The 18,893-nt window shown below is 44.0% G+C and overlaps 1 protein-coding gene across 1 annotated transcript in view; it reads right to left on the minus strand.

The window, feature by feature from the left end:
• Window positions 1–1,388: 1,388 nt before the first annotated feature.
• SYNDIG1 (synapse differentiation inducing 1) overlaps window positions 1,389–18,893 on the minus strand; it is a 49,564-nt gene continuing 32,059 nt past the window's right edge. Inside the window, exon 4 of the mRNA XM_085054531.1 lies at window positions 1,389–3,189. Within this exon, the coding sequence (XP_084910657.1) occupies window positions 3,031–3,189 (159 nt within the window). The 3' untranslated portion in view covers window positions 1,389–3,030. The remainder of the gene's footprint in view (window positions 3,190–18,893) is intronic.

An 18,893-nucleotide genomic window follows, 5' to 3' on the forward strand; every position in this document is an offset into this window, starting at 1 on the left:
TGTCCATGTATCCAAACACATGAGCTCACTGCATATGGACCTTCTTGCCCCTCCCCAAGGATGAGGAGAGAAGGACCACATGGGATAAACTGGTGCTGTCTCAGAGAGAGCAGGTGTTGGTGGCAGCTTCTAGTTTTCATTCCACAGACTTGGAAGATTTTGGATCTTTAGAGGATTATATCTGCTCTGCCAACCAGGGTCATTGCAGCAGGCCATGACAACATCACTTTCCTTAGGAAGACAAGGTCCCTGTTCAGCTCCTCAGTGACCCACAGTTCAGACAATCAGCAAACTGGACCCGTAGGTCCAGTTTTTGTAAGGCTCAAAAGCAATCAGTGGGAGCTTTATCCCCACTTTGGTCTGCAGTGAGGCTCACGTCCACCTCCCCAGCATGCCAACTCCCTTTATCTTCCTTGCTCATCACCTGGACTGCCATCCCAAGTGCCAGCTCCATGCCACACAGTGGTTTGCTTCAGGATGTGAAGCACAAGAGCATCAGCTTCCAGCCAGGTGATGTTTCCAGGAGTTCTCCTGCTCTGCAGGTCTTTCACACAGTGCTGCTGCTCCTGTTTGCTGCCAGCTGGGGGGTCTTGGGGACATGAAAAGCTGCGCTCCCCACATTTGGAATGCTATTTTTAAAGCTGGGTGCAAGGGCCTCTATGGTATTTTTAAGGCTGTCTTTCTGGCAACCATTTTTCTAGCTCCAGAGCTGGCTTTTGCCTCTCAAGTCAATATTCAGTCAGCACAACCACCAAAGTTCATCAGGCAGAGTCCTCAACTACAAGATTGGTTTAAAAATGACATTATTATTATTATTATTATTATTATTATTATTATTATTATTATTGCTGTTGTTGTTAGGCTTGCTTAATGACCTTACAGTACCTGTGTTTGCTAATTTTTTTGGACTCCAGGTTAACTTCAAATCGAAGCTAGGAAATACTAGTTCCTTTCCCTTTAAATAAATAATCAGACTTTTTTATTCGATACCATGCACTCCAAAGCTTAGGCTTTATGAAAAACACTGTATTTCCCACAAATCATGCATAATACATATGCAGAAGGGACTAGGAGCATATTGCCAGTCTCCAGGCTTAGCCTGAAGCCCAATAATTTCCCATCCAATGTGAATGGAATCCTTGTCCATGCTAGGGGTGTTGGATCTAAGTGATCTTTAAACTCCCTTCCAGCTGAAATAATTGCATGGTTCTTTGGTTCAGTGCCAAAAACCTGCCAGTGACTGCAACAGGCTTTTGGGTCCAGGGACAGCATGAGATGCTCCATACAAGCCCCTCTGGAGGTGGCTGGACTGGGTGCACTGGGGCAAGTTTCACTCAATCTAATGCTTCACATCCACCCCCAAAAAAAGTGTCACACAAAGCCACCAGTAGCTGTATACCATGTGTTTTAATAAACCATATAGCTACCAGAAAAATAGGATTGCATGTGTTTGTTCTCCCCCACCCCCAAAATTAAAAGAAGTCAAATTATAACCAACATAATGGAAACCCAAAACAAGAGGAGAAAACTGTCCCAGAGCAAAGATGACACACAATACAGAGTTGGAAAAAAAGGTCTTTGATGACATACTTGTTTAAAGAAACCATGTTTGTAAAACACAAGGCAGTTGAATAATAAAATGGTCACTGATTTGGATGGTTTTCCTCTGTGTGTGTTTATATATATGTGTAGCTACATATACATGTCTATGCTGATACGCCCTGGGGTGGGACAAAATGGTAAGACAAAAAAATGGTTGAGTGCAGGGAAATCTGTAAGATAAAAAAAACCAGCTGAGTGTGGGGAGCAAGTAAAGAAGAAAATAAATGCATCATTTCAGTCAGTGAAGTAAGGACAAGGCTCAGTTCCCCTACATTTTACCACTGCTCTGCTTACTGGGGAACCGACTTGTCTCTCCATGGCTGTGCCGTGTCCCTGATCCACAGCTGAGCTGTGAGCTTCTGATCTGAGTGACCTTCACTGGTCTGTGTATGAGCAGGACCCCAGAAATGTATGAAGCATTCCTTTCTCTGGTTAATTCCCATGCTTTACCGTGATTTTTTTTTTTTTAATTAAAAACTTATTAGTATTTCAGTTTGCATTTTTTTCCCCAGGTTTCTTGCACTGACTGCTGTGCAGGTCTCCACGGCAAGGTGGAGCAGCCCAGATGAGCAATAATGCCACAGTAAAGTGCTGATATCACAATGTGACTGGATGGAGGAATTAATTTTACAACGGGTCTCATGTTATTTCAAAATTGCACTCTGTCTGCGGAGCCGAGTCATGCAGTTGTAACCTCAGCTGTTCTTCACTGAGTGGGCCTGTGGGGCACACCTTCATCCAAAAACAAGGACAGGAAGGAAAAATATTTTTAATTTCCTTTTCTCCTCCCATGGAAGCCTACCCCCAAACAAGAAGAGTAGGCAATACCACTCTATGCTGAGGTGTCCAATTCACTCTGAGGCAAATGAGTCCTGCATTCAAAAGACAAAAAAAGCCATGTTCTTCCTCTTGTTTTTATATTGCTCTTTCAGAGCACCAGTCACTGTCCATGCTTTCCCAGATCTCAGTGCCGTGCTTAACAAGCTAATTAAGCACAAGCTCATGCTGGCTGCAAAGTTCAGGTGACCAAGAAGGTATTAAGAGAACAGCTCAGTTTGCCAGATGCTTGTAAACACCGTATTGAAAAGAAGGCAAAGGCAAAACACCCTTCTCCACACAACCCCCGTCTTCCTTCCTTTTATTTTTTCCTTTTTTTTTTTTTTTTCATTCTTTGTCCCTCTTTTGCTCTTTCTTTCCCTTTTTTGTACAGGGGTTGATGAAGATAAGCAAGACTTGTGCATCACGAATGGTGGAACTTCCCCCAGCCCCGCCAGCTCCCCACCCCACAACAATGCACAAGCCCACCTCATCCTGTACCTGCCCCCAGAAAGTGTTTGTCTCTTTTTTGGAAAACCACGCAGTCTGATGTGCTGGGGACTTCTGCAGTGCAGGAGCCGGGCTGGCTGGTTCTTCCCCCTTTCCTGAGGCTCATAGATGGTTGTTTTTGGACAGGTAGGCAATAAGAGCCACGGCTACCCCGACGTAGATGCCAGTTCCGATTGTGATGGACAGGACGGCCAGGAAGAGAGCTCGCCGGGAGCTGGAGCTTGCGTGGTGGAAATCCCCCTTGGCTACTGCTTTGTTTGTCTGCAAGAGATACAGCAACAAGAACAATGCCACGTGTTTATTTGTTTCACCGGGAGATAAAGATGCGATGCTAATTTCTGGGCTGAAGCAGGATCCTGGGGTGGGACAGTAAGCTGGTTGGCAATCAGACACTTTTTTAGTCAAGTGAGGTCATTTGCACGATTAAGATGGTGATGGAATGAGCAGCATCTTAAAAGAGGTGTCATTTTTGTTAGAGCAGGGTGTGGTATCAAGCAGGGACAGCCGGCAGGCAGTAAGAGATCTGTCACCTGCAGGACAGGTCTTGTTTAAACAAATGAACTCCATAAGTTCTGAGACACTCTTTGTTCCCTCATTACAACAAGTGAGGAATCCTCAGCTTTAATTGTATGTCTCCACAAATGATCAATTTGCTGGGACATTTTCTTCTTCAGTGCCATCTACTACTCTATTTTTGCCTTTTTTTTTTTTTTTTTGCTACTCAGAGCAATTTGCAGCAGCCAAATGACAAGCTTCCACACAGAAGTAAAAAAAAAACAAAAAACAACCACTTCAGCCTTTCTGTCAATGACTTTATTAGGAGAACTGTCTCTTCTCATTCGTCAGCCTAAGTTTTTACGTATAATGTTTTATGAATATTTCAGGCAGGAACAATATCAAACAATACAGGTGAGGCTGCAGGCTGGAGGGAGCTGTTTCAAAACCTCCCTCCAACCTGGAGAAGGTATCCTACCCACTTTGCAAAGCCTCTCACCAGGGCAACCAAGGATTTCATGATCTTCTTGTCTGGAACCTCCAAAGACTCAAAAGAAGATCCCTTTCCAAACAAACCACCAAGGCTCATGTTGGGGTCTCTTAAAAGTGTTGGCAAGGAAAGCAGAGAAGGCTTTAGAAAGAATTGGTCCTTCAGCTCTCTTCAGAGACTTCCCTCCTGCACCTGCTGCCCACCACACAACTTGTCTTGATCTGAAAGGCTCCTATTTGCTGAAATTGAACTGAGGTAAATGCACAGCAATGAAGATTACTGAGTTTTGGCTAAACTGAGGCAGACAGGTTCAACCTCCCAAAACGAAGGGAAAGTTTAAAAATTATAGAACATTTTCAAATTGACATTTCTGAAATGTCACTTTATGTTATGGAAAAATAGGCAACATTTGCGTTGACCTCTTTTAAATGAAACTTTGTAAAGTTTTAAACCAGCATTCCTTCGCCTAAAAATAGATGGGAAGTCAAAGGGAAAAGAAACCATTAGTCAAAATGTCAAATAATCTGAAAACTTGACAGTGTATCTTGATTGCTTCAATAGAAGAGGTTGGATCTACCAAAAATAATGAGTTGAGAGACCCAAAAGGATTCAGAAGGCTGATTTTTCAAATACTAATACCCTTTTTCCTGATAGGATCTTCAACCTAGCAACAAACCTGCTCAAAAAGAACAGGGTTTTCTTTCTTGATGAACTCTTTGAGGACAGCCCTGACCTTTTTTAAAGGATTGGACCTATGGTGAAAATCCAGCTTCTTGTTAAAATGTTCACCCAGCCAAAACCAGATGTCTTGTACTAGTCATGTGCTGCCATGAAGTTTTTGAATTTTGCAGCTCCTGACATTATGATATAAGAGTGATTTTGCTTGGTGAACATGCCTGCACCTTCACAGAAGGAAAGGAAATTCTAGTTTCCAACAAATTACCTAATCTGAGCGCATTTTTTCCCCTCTTAATGCATATTTTGTGATTTAGGAAAATTAAACCCCTCCTATATGGAATTTTAAATGTAGGCTGCATTGATAAGGGCACATGGGAAGGACACCATCCTAAAGTTCTCCTTTATTCCATTCAGAAAGATTCCCATTGAGATGGAGAAACCATTCACACAGAAACCAGCTTTTCTCTGTGAAAGAGTGGTCTGAAAGAACTTGCTTAGTAATAAGAAAATTCTTTGATGTTCTTTCCTAATTAGCAAAACCCTCCCATTACTACTCAACATCGTTATATGAAAATTACAGCATTTCTGCAGGTTTAAGCTAAAAGGATCTGAAAATACTTACCAAACAAAATGCAACTGAGGCCAAATGTAAGAGTTTAGCATCTATCAAATAATAAACAGTTTTTTCTTGATTTTCTTTTTTTTTTAACAGGGATCAGCTCTTTGGTGGTTTTGATGACTTTGAGAAAGTCCCTTGGTTTTGGGACCAATCTAACTATTTAAGACCCAGTCCCATTTCATACCAGACACCCTGCTGAGTTTGTGACATGAGTGATGTCTGTGCTCTGGCAAAATCCATGAGGCCAAGAAAAGTCTTGTGTAGCTCAGAGAGCCAAAGCACACCCAGATCCACCAGCTTTTCTACAGCTTTTTCAGCAACATCTGTTTCAGAGGATAGTGCAAGAATGAAGATCCAAATCCTCTACTAACAAGAGCTTAATTCACTACAGCCTCTTCAAACTACGTGTCTCAATAAGTAGTTATTGAGTGTCTCAACCTTTTCTAATGTGCTTGAAAGTGGCTGCAGAAGTTAGGGTTCTTCCTAATCAAAATGGTGTCATCTGAGGAGTTTTATGATATTTCTGTCCACTCACTTCTTCCCTTCTCTGTCAAGGCTGTGGCTGGCAGCCAGATGATGGATATACCAATTTAATGCAGACTTTGGATAGGAGCAGGGGGCACAGGCTGTGATGAAGGTTGGGTGCTACAAGGCTGAAAACAGGGATTTTAGCAAATACCAGCCCCCTATCAATCTTCTCTTTAGAGGCTTTGGAATTAAGCCAGAAAATTGAGGAGAGGTGGAGAAAGAAGGGTAAGGAGATCTGGAAGGATTATCTCCTGTTATTTAACTAAAAAAAATGAGTGTCTTTTTCAGAAACACTTTCAAGGAACTTCCCTGGAGGTTCAAGTTGAGCTTCTGCAGATCATATTCAGGGAGTCTCTGGGCTGCATGTTTTATAGGCCGAGAGAAGATGAATAATGCACCTCCAAGCTGCAAGGCTAAAACATTCTGCTGCATCCCACAGTGACTCATATATCATACTCTCAAAATACCTTCTGGTACGCAGTATCTGGAAACAAGAAACACATTGATCACAATTATTAATCCTGCCTCATCTCCCCGGGGCTGGAGAGCAGGATTGGCTCCATGCAGGAGGGGAAGAGATTATCCTGACCCCTTTGGTCAGGTGATGAAAGGATTTCTTTTCACTGTGTGGGAACAAAGGGTCAGAAAGGCCAGGGATGCACTGGCTCCATGCAGCCACTGGCCAGATACTCAGTTTTAGTTCTTTGAGTGACATGCAAAGAAAAAGCCACAGAATGAGGAGTAGGTCATACAGACAGTGCTTCTGCTCCTGTATCTTCTCTCTTTCTTCTAGTCAATTGTTATGTCTCCTCTTTTTAACTTGCCTAACTTGTACTTTTGCTGATCTCAAATTTTTGGGCAATAATTCCACCTTCAGGCCTACACCGCTCATTTCCACTGATCATGAGAAAAAGACTCCAGTCTCTTTGCTAAAGACATGGATGGGTAAAGAGGGAAGTCAGGATCTGGCTCTGGATGTTGACAATGACAGCAGGGAGGTGCCAGTCAGCAGGGGTAAGCATGGGGCTGGCAGACACCCAGCACGGGGCTTGGGACATGGCAGAATAGTTATCAGTCCTGAGGAGAGCATCAAAGGGACTGTGCAGTCCAACCAAACAGTTCCAGAGGCAGAAATTATGAACTCAACAAAGAACAAATTGTTCTTTGCTCAGCCAGATGTTTGAAAATTCCATTATGCCCACTGTAAATGGGAAGTCCAGCCTGTGGACTTCATTCTGGAAGAAAGCTCTTCCAGAGGTTTCTGTAATTTCTGCTGGAAGGATAGCCCAGGGAATGGACATGAGTCTCAAACGGGACATTCTGTGTCTGGAACTTACTGAAGAAACAATGGGGAGCAGGTGTTACCTGAAATGCAGGTATTTCCAAACTGATCCAAACAGTTTAATTCCCTCTGCAGTTTAATCCAACCTTTCTTTATCCAGCCTTTCGAGTGGCATTTCCAGCATTGTGAGCATCCTCTTCTTTTCCCTGCAATATCATGTTAACTTCCAGCCTTTACAATTTCCTGCCAAGCTCCTGAACAGTGATGTGGCAGGTGAAAAGCAGTGGCCTGAGAAATGGTACTTCTATTGCCACCAAATTAAATGATGCTGTGTTGGTAGAAAGAGATATACTGGGAACAATATTTATCCTTGGAAATCCATGAAAGGTTCAAGAGAAGAGAGTGTGAATGGGGTGTAAATGAAGACCAGCATGAGTCTATCTCTTTTGCATGTTCAACTTTCGTAAACTCTGGGTTTCAGCCATTGAACCATTTTGGTATCAAAGTATTCTGCTGGAATTTAAAAATTTGGCATAGGCAAAGATATGATTCAGCCCCTGGCTGGTGTTGTCTGTGGTGGTGTTTGATTGTGTCTTTGAGCAGAGATAAAACTATAAATGTCCAAGTGAAAATTCAACACTTGGAGAAAGAGCACAGTAATGGGAACAGCAGGCATAAAAGACCTGAATGAGCAGAATGCAGAGAGATGTTTTCAGACAAGCTCCACAGCAACAGCTGTTCATTTGATTGCACTGGAGAGAGCTAGACTTCAGCTTGAGATATGAAGGCAGCTCTGTTTTCCTGGCATATACAGGAATTTGGATGTTTATGGTAAATAAGATGATTTTGCCCTTCTGCTTTGCTTCTAGCCCTTAAGTAGATGTGATGAAAGAGAAGAAAATTTGGGAAAGATGACAGATGGGGAAGTCCAGTTTACACATACACCTACAGAGACTTACAAGTCCTTATGTTGTAAAGGACAAAAATTGTGCAAGGTGTTATTCACCTGTTAGTCTGTTTATAAACAAATATGCCTTGAGAAATTCTCCTCTCCATTTCACAAGGAGAAGCAGGGCTTTCAGAGCTTTGCTAGGGCTCTGCTGAAGAACCTGCTAGAGGGAGGTTCTGGGAAAAGCTGCATTAATCTCTTTCTACCTCTAACTTTTTGGTTAGAGGTCTTAAGACTGGTGTACAGAGCAGATTCCCTGCATCCAAATCCAAACCTACTGCTCCTCCCTGCAGTATGTTCACAGTACCAAATGAGAGGGAACCAGCCCTGTCTTTTTTTCTATCTGTCTCTAGTCCTCTTCCTCATTTGGGATGGGAGGAAGACCATGTCAGTGTGTACTTTACATTCATAACAATGTCTCTTCCCTCCAGCATGAGTCACAGAGCACAGGAAAGGGTGGACGATGCTGCTCAGTGCTGCCAGAGAACATCTCAGTCCTCACCTCCCACCCCTGGGACAGATGAGAATGATGGGGGTTTCTGCCTTGGGCACACTTTGGGGAAGAACAAGGTAAAGACAAAAAGCGCAGTTTTAAAAGCATCTCTGGGGTGGTTTCTCCTCCTGACAGGAAGAGATTTGATCACAGAATTAATTCATCAGTTTTCTCACCCACACGTGTCCCTTTTGAGCTGAAACTAAATCTCTGGGAATTATAGAGTCCCCTACCATATTAATGACTTTTGAGATAAGACTAGGAACTCTCAAGCTGAGATTCACTAATTTGTTGATCACAGTAGCTTTCTCAGCCACTTTTTTTTGGTTTTACAACCCCCCATGATTTCCCTACATGTGATCATGTTTCACACTGTTTATCTACTCCCAATTTCATGTGTTGAGGACTTTCAGAACAGCACTTTCTGAACTGTTGTTGGCAGAGACTTGTTTCCTTAGGTGAGTTTGTTTTCTCCCAGCACAAGTGGTGAGTTACCACATCAGTTATGTGGAATTGTCCCTGGAGGGCTCTTCCTGGAAACAGCATTTTCCAGGCCAACCTGCAAAGTCTGCAGTTCCTCTGGTTCCCACTGATGTGGTTTCATTGTTCTAGGAGGAGATCCAGCCCGAGCTATTTCCTCAGGAACATTTTGCAATTTGCTGTGTTAACTAGCAGGGTAAGAAGTTATCAGGCACTGTGGAGTCTGCAGCATCTGACAGAGAATGTGAGGTAACTTATTCATCTTCCTTTCTCTTCACCTTGAATGAATTCAGCTTTTCAAAAGAGTTACCAAAGACTGAATTCTGAAGACTGCCTCTTTCATAGGAAAGCCTTTCTCCCCTTTCCATTCCTCTACTTTCTCAAAGCCCACAAAAAACCTTGACAACAGAAAAAAAAGCCCCCAAACTGTTTTTTCCTTGTATTACATTTTTGTTTTCTTTCAACCTTAATCCTGTTTTCTCCCTCTCTCCTGGAGACACAGCATATGGCTTTAGCAGGCAGGCACAAGGAACTTCATGACCAGAGGGAAGGGAATAACAGGGAACAGGGAACAATAACAGGGAACAATAATCATACTCCATGGATTGTGTTGAGTGGGACATGAGACAAATGCCTGACAAACAAATATTGAGAAAAAGTTGTTCTTGGGTTCCCAGCACATTTAATCCAGCAGAAAAAATGCTAAAGGCAAGGAGAGCCACAGGCTGTGAGTATTTAACCATCTCTTCACTAGGCAAGGATGTTTAGTCAATCTGCTTTATAACCAGAGAGAAGAGCAGATAATTAAGAGCCTGATGATCCTGCAGCACTCTTGCAAGGTGAACAACTTCAGCAGGGATATATCCCACTTAGAGCCCAGTCTGAGCTAACATTAGCAGCCTTCAATTTCCCTGTGGCCAGCTGTAAGGACATAATACAGCTCCCTGTCTCCAAACACTGTCAAGGCCACAGAAGGAACTTGCCATAAGATAAGTCACTGCAGTGGCAACTTGAAATAAGCACAGGCAGCAGAAATCTGCCACAGAAAGGTGCTAATTCCAGGCCTGAGGATGTATCTGATTAGGACAAAAATTCCCACTGTGGCATGATGTTGGAAAGGAAGCAACTGCTGATACACATATCACCTTAAATTATGGGAATGGCATCTGTGCCCCATGAATACATAGAACTTGGACTGTATAAGGGTGGAATCCCCACAAAAACAGCTCTCTGGGATCCCACCACCACCATGAAGGGTGAAAAAGGACCAACAGGTTGCTGCTGGATGCACAAGTGGTGATTGTCTTCTACTTGATCTCTCTCACCCCTTCATCTTTTCTATTTCTTTCTATCTCTCTACCTCCCATTTACTATTAATTAAAATCTGCATTATTGACTTTGGCATATTGTCTTTTTACACATTAATTTACACATTAATGCAAGCAGGGGCATCTCTTACTCAGTGGATCACAATACCAGGATAGGCCTTGTGAAACACCAGGAAACTTTCTCCAAAGGTCTGACACCAGGTTCTCCTCTGGAGGCAATGGAAGAATTGATGTTTTTTTCAAAGTGGCTACAGAATGGGGCTCAAAATCACATTGTTTCTGAGCTTGCAAGATCCTTTAGAGAGATATTTTTGCACACTTCTCACTGGAAAAATCCTGCAAGGAGAGGCAGAGGCTTCAGCAAACTCAGACTTCTGCAAGGTACTCAGATTCCACTAAACTTTTATTTTAACATCAATTAGAGAGAGATCTAGCTAAATCCCAGGGTCACTAGGGCACAGAAGGTGTCTACACAGAATATATGCTGGCTTAACTGTATTGCTTTAAGATGAAATCAGCTTGCACTGAGCTTTTTGTATCAGCCAGCTCTGCAATTCATCACCTTGCAGGGTTTGAACAAGGCTCTTCTTCCCTGCAAAGACTTTGGTTTTGAAAACAAAAAGGAGCTTTGCTAATGCATGTCAAGAAGAAAGTTAATCTGGATCTGCTGTTAGAGGGATGTCTTTGGCACAGCAGGAAACAGTGAAGGGAACCTACCCTTGTAGGAATGCCAGGCAGTTTGTGTGTCCAGTCAGGAAATGCTTGACTGCACTATTGATTGCATTGGGAATGCACATGATGGAGAGGAAAGCCAAATAGTAGGGAGCCCTAAATTCAGCTCTAATACATTAAACTGCTGGTGGTCTAAGGTCCCCAGGGCAAGTAGGAAGTTCCAAGCTTGGCACCACAGAGCCCAGTCCACAAAAAAAGGAAAAAAAATAAAGCAGAACCCCAGGAGCTTCAGTTCCTTCTCTTCATATCCACAGCCATTCCCTGCCACAGGCAGCACCTGCCTGCTCTCACAGTCAGCATTTTCCTGCCTCCTGACTTTGGCTCCCAGCCAGACAACAGCAGCAAACACAGCTGAGTGTCAGGAAATCCATGTTTCAGGTGTCTCAAAGCTCTGGGATTCCCTCTGAGCAGCAACAGGAAACAAACCTGGACAAAATTAACTCCTTCTTGCAGACACTTGGGTGTCTTTTTTTAATTTCAAAAATTTAATGTGTTATCTTTCTCTTTTAATTAAAATGATTAACCCTTCCTATATAAAACAAAATGTCTGGATTTTGTAAATTAATTTAATTGCATTAAAAATGCAACTGCGACATTCCAGAAGTTAAAAACACAGAAGGAAATTTTTAAAAGATTGAGCTCCATTGAAGATAAATCAGATATACAGGCAAGGGACTGAGATGAAAATTTTCCTTTCTTTCTGACCAAGAGCAGAAAACACTATAAAAAACCATGCTGAGCACAAATACATGCCATCAGATTTTTTAAAAAAACATGAATATTAATGTTAGCACTTTCTATACATAATTTTGGACTATTTTTCACTGCTTTTGAGGTTTTGTGTGTGTGTTTTAAATATATATACATTGCAGATGAAATTTTTTTTCCAATTGAAAAAAGACATTTGTTTTGCTCTGCTTGAAAATGTATCGATATGGGATGATTGAACCTTCTCAAAATATTTTTAACACCTTCTGAGATAAAAAATTTCTCAAAGAAACTCTTTTCTGAAACACTTTATATATATATATATATATGCACATAAGGTCTTAACAAATCAATGGTAGTTTGGTGCATGAATTCCTATTTGGGTCATTAAGCCTTCAATTTTTAATTGCTTTTCAGTAGTCATCACATGTTTCTTCTGCACAAATGTGATCCTACTGAGTAATGAACTCCTCTTGTTGAGGCTGGGAGTTTTAAGTGAATAAACTCCTGGGAAGAGATGTTCTGGAGCTAGGGGGTATTTTGTCTCTGCTGCTGACTGCAGACTTGAGGATGTATTTTGGAAAACACAGAACCGAGAAGGGAGACACTAAGGAAATTATTCCTGGCCAGGATGCTCGTTCTGTGGGGGAGACCTGGTAATTGCATTACTTAGTGTGATCACTGCAGTACAAAGAAAACATCTGGCATCCTTCCTGCCTAGTCTCCAAAACCGTCCTTGGATGGGGAAAGAAAGAATAAGGAGAAAAAAATGCTCTGTAAGACAGGCATCATACCCAGCCACCCATTAGCATCCCCCAGTGCCAGTAACACCAGCTGAGGAAACTGGAGGACATGTTGTGGAATCTCTGGATTCAGCTCCCTACTCAGTGCATGAAGGCTCAACAGGATCCCATTTTTCACACTGGGAAAAGTTCACCAGCTGACCTGGAGCAATTAATTGCTGTGCGTCACCACCGCTGTTGGCATGGAAATGGAAGGTCTAACCTTGTGTCAGGCTGTCAGCACCCTGAAATTACTGCTCTGCCTTTTCTATGACTCAGCAACTGCAAGAGGAGAACTCCATGTTCTCCAGCAGAAGCACATCCCAGTGTTGTCATACCAGCAGATCCCAGCCCCTAATCTCTTGTAAACAAAAGTCCTCCCTCCTACACCTGCAGCACTTAGAGGCAAGTGCTGCTGGGTTCCAAAGGGCAGGGATTGCACGTGTGTGGGTGTCATTCAGGGAGATTTATCTCTTCCCCCACGGAAGAGCTGAGCTGTAGGTGTGCAGGAGACAGTTAGGTGTGCAGGAGACAGTCAGGTGTGCAGCTGCAGGGAGCCCAGCAGCACCAAGAGGCAGCCAGAAAGGCTTTGCCCATCCTTCCACTGCACAGTGAGCAGGGCAGAAAGCTGGTGATAAACCAGGGGAGTTCTCCAGAAAAGACTCTGCTGAAGAGTGAGCCACCTGAAAGAACAGCTTCTCCCAACATTTTGTCTGCCTGCATCACAGGGAGACCAGGGACACTCCACAACTGCAGGGCATTAAGAAAAATATGCATGAGAGAGCCCTGAAGGTCTGGAGCACAGAGCTGCTGGTTTAAGTTCTGTGATTTCAAGAACATTCAACTAATGTGCCTCCATCATGCCTGAGTCAGCTTCTATTCTTGACCTCAGGAAGAAAATAAACTGCCTTGTGCCATGGATCTCCAAGGATTCTCCAACTCTGGTGCTCTTTTCTCCCATCATCTCAGCAATGCCTGCTGTAACCACCTCCTGATATTGTTTTCTCGATGCAGCTTTGCTCCCTGCATCTCCTATTGCTGTACTAAGAGAAAGGAGTAGGATGAAGTGGTGCTGCAGCACTTCCCACATTGGCGTTGTGGGACCACTTCATTTTTGCTTCCCAGGGCCCCAGGTCGGAATATTTGCAGCTGTGATCATAGCTGGTGGAAGAAAGAGGCCATCCCAGGGGTCTCTTCTCCCTTTAACAAACTGCTCCACAGGAGCAGGGTTTTTCCTCAGTGGAAACCCATTAGCACACAAACATAAGGCCTCATTGCCCAACAGGGAGAGCAGAGATTGCTAACAAGGATCTTTCGTCGTGCCTCTCAGTAGTCATCAACAAGCTGCTCAAGGTTTTTAATATAAAATTATTCCAGTGTATACAAACAAAACCATGAAGCCTGCTTCTTTTCTCTTTTCCCTCTCATTCTTTTGCGTAGATATGGGAACTGTCTCCTCCTCTGTGATTTAATTGGCACGGCTGTTCATGCCAAAAGAAATGAATAACAGAAAGCAAAAGCTCTGCTCTCCAGCCTGTTGGCTTGTCTAGCAGCAGGTGGGTCAAGCCTGAGCAGCAGCTGCTGCAGCTCCCTGTGTGAAGGGCTGTTTGTCCACTGGCTGCACATCCTGCACTGAGGGGATGGCTGGGGAGAAGCAGGAATGCACAAACACATTCCCTGCGGGAGCAGCCGATCCATATGGTGCGCTGTGTGAAGAGGGATGAAAGCCTCGGCAGGATGCTCTGGTCGAACAGAGGACTCATCCTGTCAAATGCAAATTGCAGGAATCAGGGCAGGCTCCCTTCCTCATATTGGAAGGACTTTGCTTCTTGCTATCCAGTCCCTTTCTTTCAAGGTATGGGGAGGAGGGTGTGCTGCCCTGGGCATCTGGCAGGATGGCAGCATCTGCCAAGAAAATCTCTTTCCACATGCAAGTATGTCCCTTTATTTGGTCTCATGTCCAAGAGCACTCTATCACATAGAGGCAGGAAGAGGAGTGCTGCAAGTTTGCTTTTGCTTTTCCTGCAAAACCCAGCTGAAGGCTCTCCTTCCCTGCTAAATACAGGATGTCACATTTTGAGATGGTGATCACATGTCACACTACTCTGGCAAGAATTTCCATCCGTCAGCTGAGACACTGGAAGTACACAAATCATGGGCTTCACCTCAGGCTGGGGAAGGCTATGAACCAGTGTGCCTAAGGATCTTCCAGCTCACAGGATACATATCTTGGATTTTCTTGTGCCAGGGTTTTCCCAAGACCTCAGCCAGCTGGAAGCAGATGGAAGGGGCAGTCAATGCCAAACTGTTTTTAAAACCCACCTCCCATGTGGGTTCCTAAGTAAGAGCAGAGTAGTGAAGGAAGATCTGCTCTGCCTCTGGAGACCAATTTCTCAGAAGTTGCTCAGAGCGATTCTTACCTCTTGTGGAGACAAACAGACCCGTCTGAGTGGCTCAGTTGCAGTTTTACACAAAAGGCTATGGGAGATGGTGAGACTCATCCACAGGTGGCAGCAAGTCAAGCAAGATGAGAGTCTGGATGCAAAGATATAAACAGTGTGGATGCTTAAGTATCTTCCACAGTGCAGTGGTGGAGCTACAAAAGGAGAGTTACTCAGTGAGGCCCAAAACCTATCCTGGTCTGATATAACTGTTGCATTCCTCCATCAGAAGATTTCAGCGGGAAGTCATGCAAGTGGAAAATGATTTGATGATTAATTATTTCAGAGTTTCCTTGTTCACTCCTCCTCCCCCTTCTTTCTGTCTTTCCCTGTCATGTGTCTGCCTTACTGGGCTAATACATGTTTCATGACTGAACTACATCCTCTCAGAAAATATTCCACTGAAAAATTCATGAACAACAGTTTTAATTATTTGCTCAGTGCTTAATGACTTCATAGCAGCTACTCTGCCAGAGGCCTAAAACAACTGTCTGCCTTGGTGACCAGCACTTTCCCATTGTTGCCTTCTTCTCCCTCTCTGTGTCTCACTTTTTTTAACTTATAAGTCCCTGGGGATCAGCTCAAACATTTTTCTTAATATATCCAAGGTCTTTGATTTGTAGAGCTCCTAGGAAAATAGAGACCCTTTTCCTGAACAAGCGCTGGTAGCAGTAAAAGAGATACAGATGTTATCAAGAGCATCCTAGTGACACAAAGTTAATTGTCCACACTTTTCTCTTCTACTGGAAAACAGAAGAAGGCCCCAACACTTATTGGAACAGGATGCAAATGTTATTACAGTGCTCTGAGGCCCTTTCAGTTCAAAGAGGAGATTCTCACAGTGACAAGGATGCCAGCCCCAAAAGTACTCTAAGTAGCAGGTGAAGATATATTGCACTTGTACTTACATTTCTATCTTCCTCTACAAAAAAGCTGTCTGCTGCTGGAGGAAATATCTCTAGGTAGAGTTATTCCTGCTGATTCAGAGTGACCTCATGGCTCCTTGTGCCAACAAGTAAAACGTGCAGAGATGGGAAATCACTCTCCCATGGCACAGCTCTGCCACTCCTGATGGCAGTGGTACTGCATGGCTCTGTCCCTGACTCCCTCAGCCAATGTTTCCGTGACATTTCAAACCTGCTGCTGAGACAGATTTAGGATGTGCTCTGTGGCGTCTTCATGCTTGTGGGTGAAGAGCAAAGAAGACTTGATGATACCCTCTCAGGGAATGTGAACAAATATATCCCACAGGCAAGCACCAGCCAGAAAGAGGGCTTTCAAATGTCCATAGACGTCTGGGATGTGAGGAAGGAGTGGAGTTCCAGGAAAGGGGAGGTTTTGAAGTCAGAAGGACTCCTGACATCTCTGGAAGGTGGTATGGAAGAGCCACAACTGTTGGTGATTTTGCCAGCCTTGGGCAGCAGGACAGATTGCCAGTGGTGAGCATTAAGGTTCTGTGTGGTGGAATACTAAAGTTCAGGATGGACTGGATGTGGTGTTTCTCTTCTCAGATTGAAATTTCCTTCTCCAGCTCGGTATTAGGCAACTTGCCAAAGAACACTGGGAAGGAGAAATAGTAGGATAAGGAGAAAAATAACAGGCACTGCTGCAACAAAGAGTCAAGAATAAATAGCTGCAGAACTCAAGCAGCAATCTTTGGTGGCCCTTAACTTCTCTGGAATTTGAAATTTATTGCCATTTGTATGTTTTATTCAAAAATCTCCTCTTGGCAAATTTAATAGAATGCAGAGTGGGCTGGCAAGGGTGCTTTGATTCAGCAAAGCATTGAGAACTTGGTCAGCTCTGACTTTTACCGTGTTCTACAGCAACCTTCCCAAACCCACGAGAATGCCAGCACTGAGCCCTTCACAGCAGCACCAGGAGCCAGTGGCAGGCATGTTATCCTGCCCTTGCCTTGATCCTGATTCACTGACCTATGCTTTGAGCCAAATAACTTCTGTGAAGAGTTGAAAAAATGGCAAGAGTGACTGAAGAAGTGGCACTGTTCCTGCCAGTGTCAGCTGATCTCCGTGCGGAGCGGAGGTGGCATTCGTGTTTTGCAAATGGGTCTGAGCTGCAGCTCTTCTCACTGCTAAGCTTCTTTTGAAACTTTCTGCAACAGCTTTTTTACACCCACCCACACGGAGAACGACGCGCTCCCAGGGCTGCATGGGGAACTTAGCAACACTGCTCTGCTAGGCAGACACACAGGTAGCAACAGCAGCCAGAGCTGAGGCACCTCTCAGTGCTGCACCAGCTCTGTCTCCTCCCCACCTTCCACTCGACAGCTGCAAGGACACTTTCACGCCTTGTCAGGGGTCTTGCTTCAAAGAATACAGTCAGTCCTTCTCATCCATCACCTTGGAATGCAAGCTCAGGGACAAAGCAAAGTCTCAGGTCATACAGTGGGCCAAGGACAGCTTTGGATCCCCCCAGTCCCAACCTTGAGTCTGGGTGACCCACTCTTCCTGCAGTTGGTGTTCCACCAGAAATGGGTGGAAATGAAGTTCTTCAGAGCAAGGACACTTGGTGACAAGGCACAGCTACAGCTGGGAGAGGATACAGATGTGGTAAAGCACCAGCCTGAACTGCACTGGAGTTTGTCCACGCCCTTAGTGTGCAATGCAGAGGCACAGAGAGAGTTCCTCAAGTTCCTCCCACAAACACAGAGGTGAGGACATGCTCCTGCAGCAGACAAAGGGAGAGGCAGGACCAACGTGCACCAATTCTTGTAAGAGGTCTGGAAGAGTATGACTCAAAAAACCCCTAGAATTCCCCCCTAAGGGAATTCCTTTAATTCCTTAATTCTCTTCTAAGGGACAGCAAAAGTGGGATATCCTTGTTGGGCAACAAAAAAATAGCAAGAAGTTTGAGGGAGAGGACAGGAAGGCAGACTTTGCATTTGTAGCAGATGTTACAGACCTCGGTGGGATAGATCTGAGGTGGTCCAAGGACAGAACAGCTCCAGATGAGTTTGTTTCTGTGGCTCCATCCTATGAAACAAAATCCAGTGTTCACGCTATTTTGTTGGTACCAAAGTAAGGATTGACTATAGTATTCTCATTACATATATTGTGATACTGATCCTTGAAAATCTCATCTCTAATGCTGCCAAGCTTGGAGGAGAAACCAAGGGATTCCAAGGGGATCTTTGGGAACCCAAAAAAGCTGAAGATCACTGCTTGCTCAATTAGCAGTGCTGCTGTTCCTCAGCAAGTCTGAAGCTGGAAAAATGAGCTTGCATAACATAAAAGAATGGACACTAGAACTGACCTAAGTCTTCTGCAGTGAGAAACATTCCCTGGGAAGTGCAAAAAGGCTGGGAAAGTACACTATGCCATTCTCCCTAAAGAGCCTTCTATTCTTCAAGGAAGGTTACCATGGAAAAAGAACAATTTAGAGATCTCAGATCCTTTTTGTATGTTTTGTTACTTTGTTCATTCCTTTCTGCAGTGAAGATCTCATCAGCGCCATCAGGCTGGCTGATATAGTCAGTGACAGATCTTAAATATTAATATACAGATCTGCCCTCTGTAATTTGGAGCAACCTTCCAGATAGGGGTGCTCCAAAAGCAGCTGTTTGCTTGCCTGATCTGGTTGAAGAGGATGTCAAAACGATGTGCAGGATCCAGAATTGGCAAGAGAGGGTGACTAAAATAGCTGTGACTGCTGGCAGAGCGCGGACTGAAAGTGCTCCTGTTCTAAGTGGATAAGTTTCAGTGGAGGAAATAGCTGTCAGCTGACATGGATATAGAGCCCCAGCATCCCAGGAATACAGAACCCAGGGGGAATTTTTCACAGCCCTTTCTTCACCAGTAGACTTGCAAGGCAGAACCTGAGATTTACAAAAACAACAAGCAGGGCCTGGCTGGGAATTTTTCCTCCATGTGTTTTATGTTTGCTTGCCTGTATTATGACATTTGACAGAACAGGACTGCTCCCTGTGAAAATTTTCTTGGG

This window comes from Lichenostomus cassidix, chromosome 3 (assembly GCF_008360975.1).
Source record: "Lichenostomus cassidix isolate B80296 chromosome 3, HeHo_3.0, whole genome shotgun sequence".
Taxonomy (NCBI): Eukaryota; Metazoa; Chordata; class Aves; order Passeriformes; family Meliphagidae; genus Lichenostomus; species Lichenostomus cassidix.